The sequence below is a fragment of the Canis aureus genome, chromosome 23, assembly GCF_053574225.1.
Source record: "Canis aureus isolate CA01 chromosome 23, VMU_Caureus_v.1.0, whole genome shotgun sequence".
Classification (NCBI taxonomy): domain Eukaryota; kingdom Metazoa; phylum Chordata; class Mammalia; order Carnivora; family Canidae; genus Canis; species Canis aureus.
The window spans coordinates 40,891,908-40,916,931 of record NC_135633.1 but is presented as its reverse complement, the minus strand read 5'-3'; the positions used below and the strand labels follow the sequence as shown (position 1 = coordinate 40,916,931).

Sequence of the window (25,024 nt, the reverse complement as noted above, 5' to 3'; positions counted from 1 at the left end):
TTTAATACTTGATCCTATGGGATTCATTTCTGTCAATCAAATGCCACGTAATATGAATGCTAACGGTATGTGGCTTGGATTTGCACTTCTCAAGATACTAATGAGATTGTGCATCTTTTAGGTATATTTATTGGTCATAAGTATTTCCTCTAATCTTTCAATTATAAGATTTTACTAGTCTATACTAATGAATACTTTTTAAAAACATTTTATTTATTTATTCGTGAGAGACACAGAGGGAGAGAGAGAGAGAGAGAGAGAGAGAGAGGTAGAGACATAGGCAGAGGGAGAAGCAGGCTTCCTGCGGGGAGCCTAATGTGGGATCACGCATCAGGACCCAGGGATCATGCACGGAGCCAAAGGCAGACGCTCCATAGCTGAGCCACCCAGGCATCCCTAATAATACTTTTTATTTTTGCATTGGCAGTTGTTGCAATATCTTAATCTTAAAAAGATATAGTCATTAAAATGAAATAGACATATTTTAGTACTATACAAAATGATGGGCACATTTCTAATAACAGATGTACAATCAAAATAGTTGAAAAATTAAAACAATAGGTAATAATTTCATTTTGAAATTATTTTCATTACCTTTATTTTTTCATAACCTGATGTTTATTTTTCTTTTGACAGAAAGGTTTCGGGATTTACTACTTCCTCCATCTAATCAAGACTCTGAGATTCTGCCTGTTATTCAATCAAGAAAGTATCCCAAGTAAGAACTAGGAATTCTCTGGGTATTGAGAAGGGGATGGGTGTAGTAATGGGAGAGATTTGGGAAGGCAATACCAAAATATTTTCTTTGTAAAGTTTTGTGAAAAAGCTAGAATACCCTGACTTAATTAAGTAGGGCATCTACTGCACCATAATGTCTCCAGCTCCTCACAGCTGGGTCAGAGCAAAAAGACTTGCCTGCAGGACAGTCCAGCCATGACTAGGAATATTTGCAGAGTGCAGACTGTAACTTAATTGCATTGGTGTCTGATTGTGCTTCTTTTTGCTTGATTCTGTATCAACAGATACAGGTATGTTGTGGTTGATCCCTCACCTGGTTTCCTGTTTTTTAGACTTTGAATGCAAGGATTCATTCATATTGTAATAAATGGTTTTCAAATAACCATATGTTAGATATGATTTTAGTAATTTCTATATATTCCTCTTTACTATCTTTATAATTATGGGAAGTGAAATCTCTTGACCATTTCTTATACGGGTAGACCTTTTCTTCTCTTAGATGCCACAAGTATATTTATGGATTGAAGAAATAAATATACCTTCATCTTCCCAGAAAATAAGGAAGTAGTAGATTTTTATTAGGCATTCTTTTCCCTAAAAGCTGATGGATACTGAGAAGCTTGGATCGCTCACTACTTGAAGCAGTTTACTTCATGAATGTCTGACTCTATTTACTATCTAGTATACAACAAGCTGAAGAAGGAATCGATTGGTATGTGATATAGAAAAGGAAGGTCACCAACTTAAAGAACCAGAGCTTGGTTTATACATATTTCATCAAAACCAATCATTGTGTTAAATGACTCATTCTTTGACTGGCTTGGCAGTTTGTTCAAGTATCCACTGAACTTCACTTTCTAGAATAATTTTTTCCCTAATACTTAGCCTTGATGATATTTACTTAACTCTGATAAAGAAAATAAGTACAGAATCTGAATTATCTGCTCATTGTATTGATATTAATCCAGATTTAATCTCTAGAAACAATCTTCTAGTCCCTTCATGGGGACCCTCCTGAGGGACATACAAAGCCTGGACAGCATTCCATGCATATATTACTTTTTATGGCAGGGAGCATGGAGGAGCCTGAAGAGATTGACACACGTCTCTCAGTATTTTTTGCCCCCAGCTGCTGTTTGCAGAGGCCAGTGATGCCTGCTCTTCTGCCTCTTAGGCTTACTCTTCCCCCTGATAACTTTGCTTGAAGAGGGGAATCACAGCTTCTCAGATTACCCATTGGTAATATTTTTCCAACTATTTCTCTAGGTTTCCTTAGCTATGTGTTCTTACATGTATCCTTCTTGCTCATAGGCTACTTTTCTGATAGGGATGTGATTCATTCTGATACTTAACAGAGATACCGATACTGTGTGACAGTCCTTTGTCAGTGTTTAATCCTTAGGGTAATTTTTTTGTTTGTTTTGTTTTTTGGGGGCCATCTGTGGCCTAATAGAATAAAAGTCATCCATTGATGCCACATACACCATGTTGTGATAAAAGTACAGACTATGAAGCAGACTGCCTTACCAGCTGTACTTTGTGACTTGGGTCACCTAATCCTCTTTGCTTCAGTTTCTACCTATAAAGAAAAGGACAGATAATAAGAGCTACCACTCAGGGGTGTTATGAAGATTAAATAAACTAATAAACACAAAAATATTTAGAACTGCGCTTGACACATAACAATACTTCATTCTAGCTGCAAGTGTTATTATTCATTTAAAATTGCAAATAGCATTAACTAGACTTGCATGTTTTCAAACACCTTTAGGAAATGGCTTGTTCATTGTTCTTAGAAGATAACTCCTATCAGGATACTTTTGTCAACCTGCCCTTAATAATATTTGGGGAAGAACTATTTATTTAATATTTCTAAATTATTGCTAGATGCTGATGTGAAGCACTGCTTTGGTGACCACTTAACATCATTATGAATTGCAACTTTCCAAACTACCAAATGGAAGCATGCTAATGAAAGGTTTCTGGATCTGAATATATTTATATAAAAATTCTGTATGAAATATGATTGGTTTATTTAGGTTATAGAATATTAAGCATTTGCATCCTCCCATTGCCCATATAATGTCTAGTTTGGGAGTAGAATTTAGGAGGTGCTGATAGAACAGAGAAAGAATAATACAATTCTATTTGCATTGCCTAAAGGGTGTTAAATTGGTCTAGGGAAGAGCATGAGGATAGGAGCAACAACTCTGGGCATGTAAGTAATGCCCATGTAGAGAATACTATGATAGAAGAGACAGTTGTATAAAGAATCAGTCAATAATTATAAGTGGGCAGGTATTTGTGTCTGTCTAGACCTGATTTAAGCTATTTTTGGATTATTCATGGTTTTAAATATTCTCATTTAGTCTCTCATGAGAGACTCTTAAATATACTATCTTGTATTCATTGCTGAGGATAACTTTAGGTCAAAGAATATGTCATTTCATGACATGCAAAAATTTCTGGAAAGCTGAAAATTTAATCAGATCATTAGTATTTGTTGCTCTCATTCACAGTGTAATAACCTATTTATATTGAGATTTTTCCCTCATTTTTCTGCTTGTTTTACTGACTCGCTGAATACAGATTGTTAGTGAGAAATGTTTTAAGAATTAAAATATGGTTTAAGAAGAAACTTATTTACCCTGTATTATACAGTGATGTTTAAATAAGCATAGTATAGCTGACCTTCTTAAAGTGAGACTCACTCTACTCTGGTTAATATAAGCTGGTAAATGAATGGTGGTTATTGGATTGAGGGGGAGGATCTCTAGTCAACATATTGTCCCTATAATCTCAGGCATCTGGTTATCAAGAGACATTTACTGGATAATGAAACAGGGAAAAGAGTGTATGTTATTTAGGGGAAAAATATTCATGAAGAAGAGAACTGACCAGTTCTTGAAATGTGTGTGTTTTAATAGAGTGCCATTAAAAAAAAAAAGTTCCCTGCTGGGAAACATTGTTCTAAAATATAATAATGTTCATTAATCATATTCTCACATTTGTGATCTTGCATTTGACCTATTGCCAAAGCCAGGCACATCCATTCTCATCAAGATGTATTTGAAGATTGCATCATGAAAATTTTTGGAGCATGAATAGGTGTGATCATTGTCAGAAAGAGGTGATTGAAAAGAAGAAAATGAATGTATACTTAATGCAAAATAAATGTTTTTGATTCATAGGTTAGAGGAAATAAGTAGAGATAATGAAACTTAAGTTTTTTGCTCATTTATTAGCTGATGTTGCTGTTAATAACTTTGAAGCATTTAGGTTTATAATGTATTTAAACTAGAGAGTAGCTATAAATATTCTTATCCTTGTGAATACAGCTTGGAGATGAAAAGTGGTTGAAGACATTTGGCAAAATTTTGTTCGCAAATGACTTGCCACCATTTTAGCAATTAGCCCAGCAAAACATGATCTGGTGGCTCTGGAAGTTTAATCATAATATGTCTAAAAATATTGTGAAAATGTAGGAATAAAATGTTGCATATCTTTATTTGGTTTTCATGAAGATCAAGTTCCCTGGAATGCTTAATCTTAGAATTCTTTAGGGAAAAGAATATTATTTATGATAAAATTCATAATTATTCCTCTTTGACATGGTTTACCACCAAAGGATAATCTTAGTTATTTCGACAATAGAAGCAATGCCTCAACCCATTCTCAGTTCCAATGGTCTGCTTAAAAATGGCTTCAAACATTGATATCAGGTGATATACCTAAACTGCAAAGCCTCAGAAGACTTTTCCAGATTTCATCTATTCTCCAACTAGTCTTCCTTTCTCTTTCTAAAGAAAAATTTGGATTCCTCTTCTTCCAGAGGCCTCTCTCTCTTTCTCTCTCTAATAATTTTTGTTCAGTCCGTATGTGTGTAATATATTTGTCACTGGAACTAAGTTATTCCTATTCATAATAAAAACACTTAGCACTTAACACTTTCTACATTCCACAATTGTGTTATATATATATGTATTATTTCATTTAGTATTTGTCATTTCCCTATGAGTTAGGTAGTACAATTTCCCCAGTTGTACAGATTTTGCATATTACAGGATTTAAAAGGGTTAAGTGACTTATCCAAAGTCATATGGAAGAGCTGGGTCCCAAATATAAGGCCTGCTTTGCCCCCAAATTATACCTAACTGTGTTATCCTGCCTCTCATTCATCCATCTGTCCATTTCTCCATTGATCTATTCTTCAAATACTTATTGAACACTTACTGTGCACTAGAATCAGTCACAATTACTGAGAATATAAAAATAATTAGCGCATAGCTATGACTTTGAGGAACCTAGAGTCCAGAGGGGAAAAAGCAGAAGCAGACTTTAATGAAGAAATTAATCATAGCACTGTGGTAAGACTTATAGATAAATGCCCTGAATTCAGAGGGAAAAGAGAAGAGAAAGTGTCTTCCTGTGTAGGTAATTCATGTAAAGTTTAATTTTCCCTTGGGGTTTAATTTTGACAAGTGCTACTGGAACAGGTGAAGAGGCTTTTTAGCTAGAACAAAGAGCATAGCAGCATATTGAGCCATGGAAGCGGGTTGTTCATTGAGACATCACCTGCAAGTATTCTGGCTGAAAAATCTTTGTATGCATGTGTGTGTGTATGCACACATGTACAGGTACATGCATTGTGTACATGCATATGCTTCTACACATACACACACTAAAGAGCTGGGGCATAAGGAGAAATGAGGGCAGGGGCCACTCCATGAAGGACCTGGATTTGCCATTCAAAGGAGCTTGGCTTTTGTTGTGAAGACAGTGGAGCATCCTGAAAGAACTTTAAGCATAGAAGCAAAATCATTAGATTCTCATTTTCATAGTTTTATCATGGAGCCAGAGAGCAACATGAGGCACTGCATGGGGCCAGGACACTAGCTAGTTGGCAATTTAATATTCAAGAAGGTGATGAGAAAAGATCGATTCCATGGTAATAATAATAAGGAAAAGCAGGTAGAGATTTGAGGGTTTTAGGAGGCATGTGACAAGAATGCCATGACTACTGGGCAGAGGGCAGGAGGATGAAAAGGGAGGGTCAGGAGAAGAAGGAGTTCAAAGAAGGATTTCAAGTTTTTTCATTTGGGTCACATCCCACATTACAGGTCCCATGACTAGGGACAAGTAGCAGGTCTCTCTGAGCATCATCTTTTTTTTGGGGGGGTGGTCTACTTCAATATAGGTAATAATAGTGCTACAGGAAAACCTCCCTTTTGCTTTTACTCTCACATGCAATTCTTCTGACACCAGATGTGGGGTGTGGTTTTTCGCACACCAACAACTTCTTCAATACCAGCTGGATGTCTTACAATTCAGTTCAGTTCTAACACTAACCAGAGTTAGTGCAGACCCCATAGGTGAAGGGCTCGGTCTCAAAAGACTGTCCACCCCTGTTTCAAATGCCAATCGCAGGTCCTCAATTGACCCACAATTCCTGTCCAAATTGGCTACAAATAAAAAATTCCCGCAACTTCCTCCTTGGATTCAGTCATTTGCTCGAACAGCTTATGAAACTCAGAGATATTTTATGGATTTACTATGTAGTAAGGAATATGATAAAAGATATAGATCAACATGAACAGCCAGATGAAGAGATACACAGGACAAGATCTAGAAGGGTCTTGAGTGCAGGAGCTTCTGTCACCATGGAGTTGTGATGCATCACCCATCTGGCCTATAGATGTGTTCACTAACCTGGAAGTTCTCTGAACCCCATAACATTGGGGTTTTTATGGAAGTTTCATCACAAAGGCATGATTGATTATTAATTTCCTTTCCAGCTCCTCTTCCCTCTCCAGAAAATAGAGGATAGAGTTAAACGTCCCAAGCTTTTAGTAATAGCCTAGTCTGTCTGTATGTCTGTTTCTTTCTTTCTTTCTTTCTTTCTTTCTTTCTTTCTTTCTTTCTTTTCTTTCTTTCTTTCTCTTTCTTTCTTTCTTTTTTCTTTTTTCTTTCTTTCTTTCTTCCTTCCTTCCTTCCTTCCTTCCTTCCTTCCTTCCTTCCTTCCTTCCTTCCTTTCTTTCTTTCTTTCTTTCTTTCTTTCTTTCTTTCTTTCTTTCTTTCTTTCTTTTCTTTCAGATTTATTTATTTTGGAGAGAAAGAGCAAGAAAGCGAACGAGTGCACGGGGAGGGGGGGCTAGAAAATCTCAAGCAGACTCCCCATAGAGCACAATGAAGGACTCCATCCCACTACCCTGAGATCATGACCTGAGCCAAAGTGAAGAGTCAGATGCTTAACCGATTGAGCCACTCAGGCACCCCTGGCTTGGTGTTTCTGGTGAGCAGCCCCTATCCATGATCCTTCCAGGAGTTACCTCATTAGAACAAAAAAGTTCCCATCACCCAGGAAATTTCAAAGATTTTGGATCTGAATTCTGTGTCAGATGCATCTACCACTCAGAAAATTACAAAAGTCTTAGGAGCTGTGTGTCAGGAACCAGGGGCAGAGACCAATATAACTATTTCTTATTATTTTACAAGAAGCTTCCTTCTAATATTGCTTTGATGAATGCACGGTGCCTGGCGTAATTTTACCTTGTAAGACTTTGTGATCATTCAGTAAAATGATGTAAAGTGTCTGCCTCTTGGAAATGTGAATTTTTACCACCATCCTCATTCTCAGCTCTCTTTTGCCTTTTCTCAAAGCTAGGCCTTACCCTCAGGGCAGGGGCAAGTTTCTAGCACATGGTCTGCCTTGGTGTCTTTAGTCCAGTCTAGAGCCTACCAGAAGGGACACGTTGTTCTGCCTGACAAAGGTGGCTCTGTACAGTCTCTGTACAGTCATGGCTACACATCATGTTCTTCCAATATACCTAATATTTTAGTATTGCTTTTTATTAAAGCATTATTATTTCTCATCTTCTTATCCCTAAGCTTAGATTTTGTTTTGTATAATAGGTGATATTCCAGTACCTGTCTTGCCAGAGATCTAATAAGCTGATGTTCTGACTAGAGTATGGAATGCAGTAATGAGGATGCCCAGTTCTTTGGATATTTGCAAAGGTACACAAGCAAGAATTAAGCTGGTCTCTCAGTAGGTTGTAAGTCCCAACCTCTGGGCTGCCATTCACATGTAGAAACCCTGCCATCAGGACTGCAAAAGCTGAGTGGACCACCCAAACCCACAAATAAACCTACAAAAACTGAGGTAGTCCTGAAGTCATAAAGACTGGCTCAGCCACATAATATGTCAAGAAAATGTTAGTGCAAAGCTAGTAGGAAAACAATAAGGATGCTTCGGTGCTGAGTGAGAGAATAGCTTATCCTGAACTCAAGTAAAACCTGGTTCATGGATAGGGCCAAGAGGAACCTGTAGCTGGAAGACCAGGAAGCTGAAATCTCAAAACAAGCTGAGAAAGTGAGCACTTTCTAGGGAGTAAGGTAGGCATGCATGATTCTCTAGCCTTTGAGAGCTAACTGCTCTTTTTGTTCTGCCTACTTTCTCTAATATCACACATCTTCTCAAACAGCAGTTGTTCTATTTTGGAATTGTTATTTGTTTATTGGTTTGGTTTGACTCAGAGATTGTCAGGTGAGAGAAAGTGACCAGAAGTTCTTCCTTTGTTATGAATCTTAAAAATCCCTCCTTAACTTCCTTGGACTGGAACTGCCTCCTTTATGCATAGGTGTATCAAGTCATAAATTTTAACAATATGGAATTCCATATCAAAGGGTTTTTTTCTTTGCAGACCCTAAATTAATTAGTGACTTCCATTTGTAAGGTCTCCACTGAATAATTCAGAATTTTAAGAAACAAATAGCAAAGTGATTTTTAAAGTAGTATTGCTTTTATTTATGCAGGAGATTGCATTAAGTTATAATCACACATTAATTAGAGATTTCTTAATCCTTTGCTAGTAAAGTTTCTTTCCTTAAGTTGTTCCTAAAGTCCAAACAAGGAGCAACTGGGTGGCTCAGTGGGTTCAGCATCTGCCTTCGGCTCAGTTCATGGTCTTGGGGTCTTGGGTCCTGTGTCAGGCTCCCTACTCTTGGGAATCTTCTTTTCTCTCTCCCTCTGCTCTGCACTCATATGCTGTCTCTCTTTCTCTCTTACTCGTGCTCTCTCTCTCTCTCTCTCAAACACATAAATAAATCTTCTTAAAAAATTCTTTAAAAAAAGTCTAAACAAGGACATCTGGGTGGCCCAGCAGTTTACCATCTGCCTCTGGCTCAGGGCATGATCCCGGGATCTGGAATTGAGTCCCACATTGGGCTCCCTACGGGAAGCCTGCTTCTCCCTCTGACTGTGTCTCTGTCTCTCTCTCTATGTCTCTCATGAATAAATACATAAATCTAAAAAAAAAAAAAAAAAAAAGTCCAAACAATGTGGACCACCACCTACAACTTCCACGAAGTCTTAACTTAAATGTTAAGGGGTTACCCTGATCAACATATTCAAAATCACCACCTGTACTGGCTCACTCCCCACCCTTCTTTTCTTCTTTACCAGCAACATAAATACAACATGGGATGTTGTTAGAAACACAAATTCTCAGACCTCAGCCCAGACTTACTGACTCAGAAAAATCTGGGAGTGAGGCCCAGCACTCTGTGTTTAACAAACTTTCTAGAAAATTATCTTGCCCACTAACATTTGAGGACCATTAGAGCAAGATGGAAAGATTTTGAAGACCATCTCAGGCTTTTTAACTCCCTCCACACTTCTTGGTATTTTTACTGATATGATTGTCTCCTGGGAGTGAAATGGTCTAAAACTGAGACACCATCCTCTCCAGAGAAACAGTTCATGACATTCATCCTTGTCTCAGATGAAAGTAGAATTGTTATATGAAGGATGGCCCTGAACTCTTTTAGCCTGGAAAGGAAGGTTTTCCAGGAGTTCTTTGACACAGTGTGCCTTTTTCATACTTTATTTGCCTCTCTGAATTATACCTAACCAAAATAACTTACAATGACTGTAATGGTTATGTTTTATTCTTCTAGGGTTTTATTGTTTCCAAAGCACTTCCATGTGTGATATTTTGTCTTTTATATCCATTTCTTCTGTCAGTTTTACTTATTAATTATATAATTTTCCTCTTTTTTATTGGGAACCTCTAATCAACTGATTAGTAAGCATTGAATCTAGAAGACAGAAACTTCTAGCAAGAGAGTGATTATTTCATTCTATCTGAAAAATGTTGCAATTGGGTAAATGTTGCCACAACTGAAATCAGCATTTTGGGGTTCACCTAGGGAAGGAGAAAAGGATGGCAGGGAAGGTAAGGCAGAGTATTGAAACCCATATACTTACAAAATATACTAATATTTAATTCCCAAAGCCTATTCAACTTAATAGATTGAGATTTTGTTGATGGTATTGCTGGTTTGGTTTTGTTTTTAGAGACTACAGTTGTATATAATTTGGACATTAGTTGCCTGTCTTCCATTTCAACCACTTTTTTTTCTATTGGTATTTAGTGATATATTTTTTTTCTACAACAGATAGTGCCTGTCTCCTAGTAATACTGAAGGCATGGATCATGTGTGATTTTGTTTGTATTCCTTGATGATCATACAATTTGGGGGGAGTATTCATATTCAGGTAGTAGACATTATTCTCCAGATCTTGAAATCACTAACTAAAAACTCTCAAAGAATACAATGGTCACAGAATACCAGAGGAAAAGAAAAGGAAAATCCCACTTCACTATTGACATTATGGAGTTCTCTGGAAAGATGCACTAGAGCAGTGCTTTTCAGACTTTAATGGGCATATGAATCACCCAGAAGTCTCAGTAAAAAATAAAAAACAGATTCTGATTCACTAAGACTGAAGTTAGGCCTCAGATTCTGTTTGTAAAGTTCTCAGGTAAAATTGATGCTATTGGTCTGAGAACCACGCTTTAAATAGAAACAAACCACATCATCTTAGTCACAGCCTAGTGAAGGGCTTTTCATTCTCTTCAAAGTCACATTTTGCCACATGTGTTGCCAGGGAAGAGAGACGTGCTCAGCATGCTAAGCAGGAGAGAAGAAAGTAGAATAGAGTCTCTCTCCTCATAGTCATCTGTCTTTGATTACAAAGGAAAATCTGAAAGCACAGCCAGCTGGGTTATAAGTAATTAGTAACAGTATGTCTATAGTAATGTTTTTTCTTAAAGTCTGTTTCATCTGAAATCAATATAACTACAACTATTTTGTTTTTGCAGAATATCCCTTCTGTATCTTTACTCCTCAACTTTTAAATTCCTTCTATCCTTATATAAGACACAGTATCTTTTGAATCTCTTGAAAAGACCTATTACATTATTTTCTTATTCTGGCCTGCCAGCCTTTTCCATTGAAAGCAAAGATTTTGGTCTATTTACACTGAATTACATTCTACAATATTATTTTGCTTATTTGTCCCACTTTTTCTGTTTTTTCCCCTACCCCTTCTCTCTCTCTTTTTTTATTGGCTGTGAAGACAAGAAGATGCATAATATGGAAGAAGCCATGGTCTATTTCTTAATTGAATTGAGCTCTCTAAACTAATGGAAAAGAAGTAGAAAAACCAAAATATAGTGAAAGTTTAGAGAAGCTAAAATTAGCCAGGATTTAAAATAAAAGCCTCCTCTACACCTGGCTTTCAGCAGGTAAATAAACAACAGTTTAAATTAAATACAATTCATAAAATAGCATTCCGTTGGAAAGGCTGATTGTAGTAAGAGTCTAAACTAAAGATCTAAATTCAATTTTAAAGAGTGTTTGACTATATTACTCTAAAAGCTTTCAGAGGTAATTTTATTTCAATAAGGGTTATAGCTCTGTTTAACTATATGTTGGAGTGGGGTGTAAAATATGGCTAGATATTATCCTTGAAAATTCAGTAATGGTTTGGTCAGCTTAAGTTCATGTTTCCAGTTAAGAACCATTGTTTGAACAGTTGAACTGTTTGGTAGGTTTTCTTTGATATTATTTGAACTGTTTTTTTGCAAATGAATAAAAGTTTCAAGTTGCATATTGCTGGATCAAGCTGACATTAGCCAACACATAAAATAAAAAGGCAAAAAACTCCTTAATTTTCTATAGGAACTAAGTTTAATATAGTGAGGACTCATCTACATGTGTGTGTATGTCTGTGTACTTAAGAGTGAAAAATATATATAACATACTAGATAATAATGTTACTATGATACAAAATGCAAAATGGTACAAAAAAAAATCTAAAAATGTTCCCTAACACACACACACACACACACACACACACACACAGAGTTGTTAATGCATGTTTGAGATGTTAGAACATGAATAAATGATGTTGCTTTGTGTCATAAACCATAAGAAGTTTCTATCCAAGCTAGTAAGTGAAGGGAGTGTTCAAGTTCATAATTGCTCTTACCAACAAATGTCTATCCCCAAAGGTTTAGAGCTGGTTTCAATGGGCTGTATGCATGGTGGACAAGATATAAGGCCTGGACCCTGAGGGGGGATCAGAGCCCCCTGGAAATGGCCTAAACTCCTCATGTGCACCATCCTCAGCGGATCAAATAAAGATTAAATATCCTCCTATGCAGGAAAAGATAGTAGGGACAATTACCTTATTTTGTCCTTGGCTCTGAGAAGAATTACAACAAGAATTCTCCCCTGACATCTAGTAACCACTTGGATTGGAACAGTGAAATCATTTTTTTTTTTTTTTTGGAACAGTGAAATCCTAATATGTATATGGCCCAATAAGCCCAGAGACAAAAATTTAGTTTAGAGTGATTCCAGATTCATGGCATCCTCCTGTTGTCTGGAAGAGGAAAGTGAAAATCCTCTCTTGGGGGATATATTTTAATCCCCAAAGGATTCCTCTCTATAAGACACCAAGGAATATGAACTCAGTTTTAAAAAATGAGGAAATAAAACACCATAAGTACATGTTAGTAGAAATAATATATTCAAAACGTATAAAACAATTTTTTCTTGTATATAAAGGAATAAAACAGAGCATTAGAATAATGATTAAGAGACAAAGGACAATCAAACTTCTCAAGGCACTGTGGTAAATGGGCCCATAGAGGTTCTCCAAATAAACAGTGTCATAACCTCGCAGGTTAGCACAGCCATAAAGAGAATCAGTTAGTGGTCACATTGAACTGAAATAATTATCCAGAATGTGGTAAAGAAGACAAAGATATGGAAAAAAAGAAAGGTTGAAGAAATACAGTGGATATAGGGAAAGTTCCTGCTTTTCTTTATATTAGCCCTCCATAGGAAAGGAAAGAAAGAGTATAGTATAGCTGTATCATATTTGAAGAAAAATAGCTCAAATTCAGAGATACCAATAAATTCCAAGCAATATAATAAAAATAAATTCACAATGTGAAACATCATAATTTACTTACAGAAAACTAAAAGCAGAGACTAACATTTAATTAAAAAGTAGGGAAAGAAAGGGGAAGCAAAGAAACAAGGACAGATAAACAGGACAAGGTGAAGTTGTGGTAAGTAACCTCACCATAACTGAACTTGGTTCTTCAGTTCAAAGGAAAAGGCTATCAGCCTGGAATAAGAAAATAAAGCAGAGCGATAGGCAGTTTTCAAGAGACTCACTCAAAACAGAGAGGTAAAGAAAGGCTGAAAGTAAAGAAAGTAAGGAACATGGCAGAGAAATTCTAACCAAAGCAAAATTATTTCAGACTTTAAATATTTCTAGGCATAAAAGGAGTTACTAATCATTCATAAAAAGTTCAATTATTTTTCTGATTGGAAAAATTAAATCACTGTTTTGAGAAGCTTTAGGTTGTTTGTTTTTTAAACAGTAATGGCGTTCTTTCTGGTAGTAGACACAAACCATTTATTATATGTTTGGCCTTGAGCAAATATTTAAACTTTCAGAACCTCACTTTCCTAATCAATGAAGCCAAATAATACCCTCTAACTCTCATTTAATAATGATAAATAATTCATCTGGAACACTTAACTCTCTGCCAACTACATAGCTCTATGTCAGGATATGCAAGGAAAAGACTGGTAGTTTCTTTCCATAAACAAAAAGATGAGGCCTATGAACTTACTTTGGTCAAAAAAATAATCCTTGGACTGTCTAGTTTAATTCAAGGATAGTCATTCCCTATAGAAACCTCACTGCCCCCTCAAGGCTTGTTATCCTCTGAAACTTTATTAAAAGTATCATCTCCTTACACATCAACCTAGATAGAATATGTGGGAAATGTCCATTTGTGCCATATTTTGCTGACACAGGATTGGTCTGAGATCAAATCAGAAATTCATGCCAGTATGTTTTTTAATCTTTAAAACACCATAAAATTATTCAGAGTTGTTATCCACCTAATGACTATTAAGGACAAATATTTACTTCATTTTATCTTTGTATACTGGCCTTTCATAGCCTCCTCTCCGTGGATATAGCTAATAATCCCAAGATCTTTTAAGTCTTAAGCTAGAACATCATGTCCCTTGTTTATTCTTTTATGATTTATTTATTGAGTAAGGTCTGTTCTTTTATGACATGAAATTTTTGATTCCTAAGAAACTGGTATTTATCAAAATGTAATTAAACAGTAGTTTTATGGTAACAAAGCAGTCAGGGATGGAGAATTTCAGCCACAAAGCTGTTCATTCTCCCCAGCCTTGCTGGAATCTCCATAATGAGTGTTTTTAAAAAAAGTTATGAGTGCATGGCTCTAAAACCTAAATACCACTGAACAGATCCAACATTTAAGTCCGTCTAGCTTTTGCTGAGGACAATGGCTTCCTCTTCCTTCACTGCAAAGACTGTCATTGGCAAAGTGTCTATATACATTATTTTCACTTTTATCACCTGTAGGATGAGCAGCACATGGCTGCTCAGACAAAGCAGCTGTGGAGCAGTGCTCCTGCTCTTCCTTTCCTGCACACAGGTTAGTTCTCACATTTGACCAATGGCAATCTCGAAAGCATGTCTTAGTTCTGAGTGGAGGGACACAGTGCCTGAGATGCACAACCTATGAGGTTCTCTTTACAGACTGAACCCTGGTCTGTCTCTCCTCACCTTTTATTCTCCCTCATCCTCTCTCTCATCGATTTGGACATGTGAAACTTCATACCTGTCCGGCACTTCTCGTAGTCTTCATTTATTAAATGGGGACAATTATACTGTAACCACCTCATAAAGTGTTAAGATTATGACATAATATGTGAGAAGTACAAAGCACTGTGTATACGTAGCATGGTTATACAGCACATGTAAGTAACTTCTCAAATTCTGCCTCATTTTATACTGTAGGCATTGTCCCTGCCACTTCCTACCTTGTAACCCCCTTGTGAGCAGACATTGCAATTAATCATCTGCTTTCTTTTTTATTATCATTCTTTTTTGGCTGCAGCAGATAGTAGTAGCCTTTACTACAGTAAGCCTTCCATTATTACATGTTAAATAAAAGTGCATTAATTCGCCACCCACGTAATCTTTAAAATAATTTTTACAGTGTCGTTAATAGCTAGTTATCATTTGTGAAACCTAGCAGAAGAAATGGTCTGGTAAAGAGGAATACTTTTTCTTTTTTTTGATTCTCTATTTCCTAAATTGTTCCCTATTCTCTAGAATCTTGGCAGATATTCTATGGAAAAAGAATTTGTGGTGAAATATGTTTACAAAGTATTGTGTATCCCCTGCTTGGAGATTCATAAGGCACTTTTGGTATGTGAAAGGCCTAGAGAAATTTTGAATGAAAGAAATTTTTTAAAATTATTTTGACTTTTTAAAGAAATTTTTATGGGCATCTGGGTGGCTCAGTTAAGCATCTGACTTTTGATTTTGTCTCAGGTCGTGATCTCAGGGTTGGGAGATCTGGGTCCACATTGGGCTCTGCACTGTGTGTGGAGCCTGCTTAAGATTCTCGATCCTTCTAACCGCCCCCCCCCCAATTTTTTAAATAAACAAAAAAACTTTCTTAACACATTTCCCAAATTAATTTGACTACAAAATACTTTTTTCCTTCTTATATTATTGTTCTTTGAAATACTGATATAATTAGTACCTATTTTCTTAAGTTAATAAACATATCCTTCTTAAGATAATTTTACCAATTATCAGATTATCTAAATAAGTTCTACTTTAATGTATTATGATGTCAGTGCATTTTGGAGGAAGTGATAGGAAGCATTGGGGAATAAGATTTCAAGAACTATTGATTGTACTTTTACTTTTTAATATAGTTGAATTAATTTGCAGCCCATGGATTTTTCCATTGAGAGGAAGATTTGTGATATAACTGATCTATCACCTGATCGATGTTACACATTGAAAAATCAAATCAATTTTAAATATGTTAGTGTATTCTACTTTCGAGGGAAACACTTACTGAATTTTCTAAAAAAAGTTTATATATTTTTTAATGGTCCAGGAAAGAACATCCCTCCTTTTCTTAGAATTCTCTTATAACCACACTCCTTCATAATGAAACTTTTTAATAGTGATCAACTGAAGTTTAAAAGTTTATCAGGTTGATCTCACTGCCATTATGTTGTTGCAAGACTTTGGAGAGTTGCCTCCCTCAAAAACCCAGGTGTTGCCAAATTACCAGTTATTTCATTCCTCATCTTTCCTTCCAAAGAAGCAAAATTTTGTTTCTCTATGTGCAAAAAGTATTTCCAACAAAAAAACAGAGAAGATACAGGCTGGGAAATGGCAGAGTAGGAGGACCTTAAACTTAACTTGTCCCACAGATAGAACTAGATAACACTCATTCACATCAGCATAAATAACCAAGAAAACAATTTAAAAAATTGGCAGAATAAATCCCATGACTAAAGGTAGAGAAAAGGACACATCACAGAAGGTAGGAATAGTAAAGGTGTGGTTTGGGAATAAAACAGCCCTGATGCTACTCACCAATGCCAGTGGTGAAACAGACAGAATAGACTGCAAATGACCCCAGGACAACGAACCAGCCATGACCAACAGTCTCCTTTCCCTATTTCTTCCAAACTTAGCTTCTCATGGCAAAGGTGGCTTTCCCTCCTGCCCCACCCTGGCAGTTGGGGCTGCAACTTCCCATGGGCTTCCAAGGAGTCCAGATACAGGCTGCTTGACTGTCCACAGTGGGGAGGAAGCCGGTGATGTGGAAAGGGTGTAAAACAAACTTTCACACTGGGGAACTCAGGAACAGAGAGGATGAATCTCCATAACTTTTGGCTTTGAAAGTGACAGAGACTGAATTTCATGAGTTCTTATATCCAGTGGGACTTAAAGCCTAGAATCAGTGAGCTCAGCTCTGAGAGAGCCCAGAAAGCTTTAGGAAGCTGAGGTCCTACCCTTAAAGAGAAAGCACCACAAATAGTCATCAGAGATACAGCATAAAAGCAGCCGTTTGAAAGTGCTGAAGGGAGAAGAAGGAGAGTGATTTCCTCATTTCAGAGTATAGCCCAAAGATAAGGGATCATAGGAAGACTCCTCCATGAACATAGGAGCCGGCAGGTGCCACTTCCCTCTTCTGCCCTCCACAAAAACAGCAGCCACCTGTAGGAACCAGAGCTCTGCTACCTAATTTACTTGCACCAAGCTCCACACCCTCACGCTTCAGCAGATCCACCCTTCCCAATGACACAGGCACTGTGTCAGTCCTGGCACTGCAGGCCCCCACCCTCTAGAACACATATACAAACCTCTCCAGCACCATGTCTCCCAAACCAGCATGTTTTGTAGAACCTCATCACACAGCAGTGGCAGGTCTCACTTCACAAGCATACCACTGCTCACTTTGTTAAAATGTGCCCCACCCATCTAGGAACCAAGCACTGCCCAAAACAGGCAGAGTCACTGTAGACAACTAGATTGAAGAAGAGGCCAAGACTCGACAGTAGAGCACACACAATACATATAGGAGACAGTTCCTGAAGTGCCAGGTCCCGAGGAACAGTGGACACTCCACTGGTGGTCATTTTAGGACCCTTTCTTCATAATGACATTACCATCAAGAACAAGAAGCATAGCTGACTTTTCTAACATACAGAAAACAGACACAGAGAGTTAGACAAAATGAGAAGACAGAAAAATATGTCCTAAATGAAAGAATAGTACCAAACTATAGCAAGAGACCTAAGGGAAGAAATGGATTAATTCCTAGAAACGTTTAACCTACCAAAACTAAAGCAGGAAGAAATAGAAAATTTGGACAAACTGATAACCAACAAAGAAATTGAATCAGTAATCAAAATGCTCCTAACAACTAAAGTCCGGAACCAGACAGCTTCACAGGTGAATTCTACCAAACATTTAAAGAATAGTTAATACCTATTCTTCTCAAACTGTTCCAAAAAATAGAAAAGGAAGGAAAACTTCCAAATTCATTCTATGAGGCCAGCGTTACCCTGATCTCAGATAAAAAGAAAACTACAGACCAATATCTCTGGTGAACATAAACATAAAAATCCTCAACAAAATAACTAGCAAATGGAATCCAACAATACATTAAAAAAAATCAGGGGATCCCTGGGTGGCGCAGCGGTTTGGCGCCTGCCTTTGGCCCAGGGCACGATCCTGGAGACTCGGGATTGAATCCCACATCAGGCTCCCGGTGCATGGAGCCTGCTTCTCCCTCTGCCTGTGTCTCTGCCTCTCTCTCTCTCTCTCTCTGTGACTATCATAAATAAATAAAAATTAAAAGAAAAAAAAATCATTCAACATGATCAAGTGGGATTTATTCATGGATACAAGAGTGGTTCAGTATGTGTAAATCAATCAACATGATATATCATGTCAATAAGAGAAAGATAAAAACCACATAATTTGAATAGATGCAGAAAAAGCATTCGACAAAGTACATCATACATTCATGATAAAAACTGTCAACAAAGTAGATCTGGAGGGAGCATACCTCAATAAAATAAAGGCCTTATACAAAAAACTCAGAGCACACATCATACTCAATTGGAAAACTGAGAGCTTTTCCCCTAAGATCAGGAACAAGACAAGAATGTCCAGTTTCATCACTTTTGTTCAATTTAGTACTGGAAGACCTAACCATAGCAATCAGACAACAAAAAGAAATAAAAGGCATTGAAATTAGTAAAGAAGAAGTAAAACTTTCACTATTTGCAGATGAGATGATACTATAAATAGAAAAATCCTAATGACTCTACCAAAAAACTACGAGAATTGGTAAACGAACTCAATAAAGTTGAGTTCAGAAGTCTTTTGCATTTCTGTACACTAATAATGAAGCAGCATAAGGTGACAGTAAGAAACTAATCCCATTTGTAGTTGCACAAAAACAATAAAATACCTGGGCATAAAATCTAAAAACTATAAAACATTGATGAAAAAAAATCAACACAAAGAATTGAGAAGAGATTCCATGCTCAAGAGTTGAAAGAGCGAGTATTTTTAAAATGTCCTTTTCACCCAAAGCGACCTACACATTTAATGTGATCTCTATCAAAAACCAACAGCATTTTTCGCAGAACTAGGACAAACAGTGCTAAAATTTGTATAGAACCACAAAAGACCCTGAATAGCCAAAGCAATGTGGAAAATTCACAAAATTGGAGGTATCACAATTCCAGACTTTAAGGTATATTACAAACTGTAGTAATCAAAACAGTATGGTACTGGCATAAAATAGACACATTGATCAATAGAACAGAATAGAAAACCCAGAAATAAACCCATGATCATGTGGTCAATTAGTCTTTGAGAAAGCAAGAAAGAAGATGCAACCAGAAAAAAAAAAAAAAACTCTTCAACAAAAGGTGTTGGGAAAACTGGACAGCTAGATGCAAAAGAGTGAAACTGGACTACTTTCTTACAAAATACACAAATAAATTTAAAATGGATGAAAGACCTAAATATTATACCATATAAATCCTAGAAGAGAGTACAGGCAGTAATTTCTTTGACATCAGCTATAACAACAGTTTTCTAGATATGTCTCCTGTGGCCAGGGAAACTAAGGCAAAATAAAGTATTGAGACTACATCAAAATAAAAGCTTTTGCACAGTATAGGAAACAACAACAGTAAAAGGCAACCTATGGAAGGGGAGAAGATATTTGTAAATGACATATCTGATAAAGGGTTAGTATCCAAAATATATAAAGAACTGATACAACTCAATACCCCAAATCAAATAATCCAATTAAAAAATGGTCAGAGCACATGAATAGACATTTTTCCAAAGGAGACATACAGAAAGCCAACAGACATAAAAAGATGCTGAACATCACTTATCATCATGGAAATGTAAATTAAAAGTACAGTGAGACATCAACTCATACCTGTCAGAATGGCTAAAATCAAAAACACAAGAAACAGGTGTTGGCTATGATGTTGAAAAAAAGGAACTCTCATGCACTGTTGGTGAGAATACAAACTGTTATAGCCACTCTGGAAAGCAGAATGGAGGTTCCTGAAAAAGCTGAAAATAGAACTACTGGTATTTATCCAAAGAATATGAGAAAACACTAGTTCAAAGGGATACATGCATCCCTATGCTTGTTACAACATTATTTACAATAGCCAACCTATAGCAGCAGCCCAAGTTTCCATCGATAGATGAATGGTTAAAGAAGTGGTATATATATACATACACACACTGTAATATTATTTAACCATAAAAAAGGAATGAAATCTTGCCACTTGCAAAGACATGGAAGGAGCTAGAGAATATAATGTTAAGTGAAATAGGTCAGAGAAAGACAAATACCATATGATTTCACTCATGTGGAATTTATGAAACAAAGCAAAGAAAAAAGAGACAAACCAAAACCAGATTCTTGTAGAGAACAAACTGATGGTTTCCAGAAGGGAGGTGGGTTGGGGGATGGGTGAAATGGGTGACAGAATTAGGAGTACACTTATCAGACTGAGCACTGAGTAATGTATAGAAATGTTGAATCATTCATTATATTGTACACTTGAAACTGATATAACTGTATATCAGCTATACTGGAATTAAAATTAAAAACTTTAAAAGAAAAAACAACTGATTCTTTAGGTCCTTCGTACCACACTCCCATCTACTTCTCTTCTCACACCGGACCTCTCAGTTGACCTGACAGTGCACTGTAGGTGCTTTTTGATCCCATTAACAAAGAGTATTTCTGGTATTTATGGCTTTCTACAATTCTTAAGCAGGCTTTTTTTGTGTCACCATATCTGATTGGTCCATTTTGAAGTGAAGGAAATCGGATTTGGTGAGGGCAAGTATCTGGCCTGTGTTCTCAACTCTAGTAAATGTATAGAACCCTGAATCTTGTCTTCTTACTGAAAGTTATTCTGGAAAACCAAACATGGAGGGAGGGTGTGCATTCGGGCCTGTTGGTCGTAAAGCAGACAGGTAAGAAAGAGCTGTTTTTCATAACTGCTCCTGTCCTTTGCTGGTCAAATAAAATGTCCTTGTGTCTGTTTTTTCTTACAGAAGGCAGACACAGGAGAGGAAATGGGCAGCATCATAATTGCTAAGGACAGGAGATATACTTTTCTATCTCTAAAACTTTGTACATATAAGATAACTCAATAAGTGTATGTGAATGAAAGATGTGTTAGATAATCACACTGGAAAGAAGCTCTCTCCAAAGACAGGGGTATTTGTCTCTTGTTCATTGCCATAATCTCTAGAGCCTACAAAAGTGCCTTTTGTAGGTTAGATGCTAAAAAATGTGTTAATGAACAAATGCCAGGGATTCGTCCAAACAGTATCAGTCCTGACAAAGAAACATTAATAAATACAATTAGCAATTTATTAATAAACATTAATAAATACAATCATTGAATGAAGAAACTGAGCTGAAAATTTCTGGGAAGGGTTTAGCTGGTGTGAATATACCCTTAAGGCAAAATGCTTTGTTTTTTTACACATCCTGTTCATCCTGATGGAAAGATTCTTCTTCCAGATGTTTTTATATCTTGCCTCTTCACTTCTTTTGGGTCTCTGTTCCATTGCCACATGCACAGAGAGGCCTTCTCTGACTATCCCTTGAAACCACCTATGCAAAATTTCAAGCATGTATAAAAGTGAACAGAATAGTATAATGAATTTTTATGTATCAGTCACCTGTTTTACCTGTTTTTAAAAGCACTTATCAAAAAAATAAAATAAAATAAAATAAAAGCACTTATCATTATATGACATTATATATCTTTTTATATCTTTCCTTATAGGCTAGATCCTCTTCCACTAGAGTCAAGGAACCAAGAGGCCAGGGGCTTTTTCTATCTTGTTCATTTTTCTTTCCGTGACACTTTGAACACTGTCCAACACATGGCAGGTGCATAAAAGCATCGGTTCACTGAATGAATGACTAGTTAAGAGAAGATTGCACTGGGTGTAGTGGATTCTAAAATAGTTGTAGAGATTTGCAGTGATCTGTTTTTGCAGTTGGCAGTATTTATTTTTAAGCCCAATTTTCTTACTTAATGTTTATATTCTAGATTTGCTTACACAGTGAGAGATGATAGAATCAATTCACATATATTGTTTTTGAGCCACTAATATTTTGAGATTTCTATCAAGAGTCTAATGAACTGAGCGCTAATTTTCAAATATCTTCTAGTAGCTTTTCTTTGAGGTTGTTCTTTTTCTGTTCAATTAAAAATATCTTTATAAAAGCATTGTACATAAGACATTTATAAAGAATTGTATCTTAAATTCTGCTCTTTAAATACATGTTAAAATTATCCACGCATTTTGTCACTGATGTTTTTAAGCAAGATGTTATCTTTAAAAAGATCAAGGTAGTGTTGTCATTCTTTAATCCTCCATTCCATGTAATATGATATTGATAGAAAGATGCAAAAGGTTGGAGTGCCTCGGTGGCTCAGTCAGTTAAACGTCTGCCTTTGGCTCAAGTCATGATCTTGGGGTCTTAGGATTGAGGCCCACATTGGGCTCTCTGCTCATTGAGGAGTCTACTTCTCCCTCTCTCTCTGCCACCCCACCCCAACTTGTGTGTGCATTCTCTCTCTCCTTCTCTCTGTGTCAAATATATAAATTTTTAAAAATCTTAAAAAGAGATATGCAAAAACAATAAGGCCATTTTTGATGTCATGGTGTCAATTTTATCTTTGAGTCCAAAATAGTATCACTGAAATATTTGGCACACTGCATGTTTGTTGAGTGAATAATCTGTAAAATGTGAATGAGATGGATGTATTAAGATTGAAGCATATTGTGGATATATGATCTATCAGTATTTCTGAATTTCTTTTTTTAAAAAGATTTTATTTATTCATGAGAGACACAGAGAGAGAGACAGGACAGAGACACAGCAGAGCGAGAAGTAGTCTTCCCACAAGTAGCCCGATATGGGACTCGATCCTGGATTCTGGGATCACGCCCTGGGCCAAAAGCAGACACTCAAATGCTGAGCCACCCAGGCATCCCTGTATTTCTGAATTTCTGCTGTGTTTAGAATACTACTGTAAACATTCAAACTTTGGTTATTGTTCCTTGAGGCCCAGTAAGAAGCTTTTTTATTAAATACAGTATTTTTAAAAGCAGTACTCCTGCAAATTCCTTTGAAGATTTAAATATAAACTGTACATATGGTAGTACATGCTGGTCTAAGTTCTGCTGCCATAACTAGTTAACCTTGAAATATCCAGAAAATGCGATAAGACACAAAACAAATTTATTTCTTACTTATAAAGTGACTTCTACAGGCCTGGTAGATCCAGAACAGCTTTCTTTACATAAGTCAAGGATTCAGTTGGCTTTTGTCTTCTGTTCAACTCAGGCCTTTTAGTTCTCATGAAAGGGACGGAGCTTTTCCCTGCCTTATTCTGGAAGTATTAAGTCTTGCCTCTACTCACAACCCAGTAGTCAGAATTAGACATATGGATCAATATAACCACAAAAATTCTGGGAAGTATAGTCTATAAGTACCCAGGAGGAAAGGAAACCAAATATTGGCAATGACTGGTGGTATACAGATTAGACTACATGCCACAGAGCTCAGAGGCCAAAAGACAGTCCATTCATTAATTCATTTAACATTTAACTAGTTAGTTAAGAGATGCCTAATATTAAGTGACCTACTGTTGCAGTCACTCCTCACAATGAAAGACACGTATATAGTAAGGCTGACAACATAAATGTACTTTGGGGGACAGTTGCCATGTTTTCGCAAAGTTATTTTTTTATAATAGAAAAAAGAACATTAAAATGGCAGTGCCTTTAAGATATCTTTCACATTAAGATAGCTGGATCAAGGTAGTCTATAGATTCTATAGACTAGAGATTCTAGAGATTCTATAGGCTATAATTCCACAGCCATCAAAGATAAGTATTAAGTCCATCAAGTCAACATTTTAGATACTAGGAAGAAGGAAACAAAAGGAGGGATTAAAAAGGTACAACTTTCAACTGACATAGTTTTCTGCAGAGAGCCTTCCAGTTTTTTTTCAATTGTACTTCTGTTTATATTACATTAACCAGAACATAGTCACACAGTGAAAATAAATGCAATGGGGTTTGGGAAATGTAGTGTTTTGAGCACTTTGCTTCCCTGAATATAAATTAATGTTTTGTTATTAAGAAAGAATGGAAGGGAGCCGGGGTGGCCCAGCGGTTTAGCGCCGCCTTCAGCCCAGGGACTGATCCTGGAGAACCAGGTTCAAGTCCCACGTCAGGCTCCCTGCATGGAGCCTGCTTCTCCCTTTGCCTGTGTCTCTGCTTCTCTCTCTCTCTCTCTCTCTCTCTCTTTTTCTCTCTCTGGGTATCTTTCGTGAAGAAACAAAATCTTTAAAAAACATATCTCAAGAAAGAATAGAAGGGAAATATTGAATGAACAATTAGCAGGTTCTGTTGTAGTTAAGAATTTTTCACACACACACGCACACACACATACACGCACACAGTTAAATATACAATCCCAAGGAAGTAGAGACTTCTTTGATATTGTTCTCCAGTTATTTCTATACTAACAAACCTTACTAGGGCAAGAGGGAAACAGTTTCTTTCTTTCTTTCTTTTTTTCTATTACTTTTCTGTTCACAGAGTAAATGTTTCAGTACATATTTCTGCTACTGACTTTGCCATTGAAGAAAACCTTATTTATTGAATTTAGACTTAATAAAGCAATTGGTTTTAATTTAGTCAAATGCAGTAATATGAGACAATCAGAGCTTTACCTTCTCCTTAGTTATCTGTCATGGTCCTATATACACTTCTCTATACTTTTAATTAATGTTTGCCTCAAAAAGGGAAGACTGAGAAATAGATGTACTTGTTTTAATTTTGAGAGTTCATACACAGCATTTTGTATTCATTTAGGTTTATCAGTATGAGAACAATGAAATAAGGCCTGAGCCATAGAAAGCCTAGAAATTAGAATCAACATGTTTGCTGTAGATCACAGAG

At 36.5% G+C, this 25,024-nt stretch overlaps 1 protein-coding gene across 6 annotated transcripts in view; it reads left to right on the top strand.

The window, feature by feature from the left end:
- NOX4 (NADPH oxidase 4) overlaps positions 1-25,024 on the top strand; it is a 188,063-nt gene that overhangs the window by 132,611 nt on the left and 30,428 nt on the right. For all 6 annotated transcript variants that reach the window (XM_077867383.1, XM_077867381.1, XM_077867379.1 and 3 more), the window contains one exon: positions 637-718. In XM_077867383.1, coding sequence (XP_077723509.1) covers positions 637-718 — 82 coding nt within the window. The remainder of the gene's footprint in view (positions 1-636; positions 719-25,024) is intronic.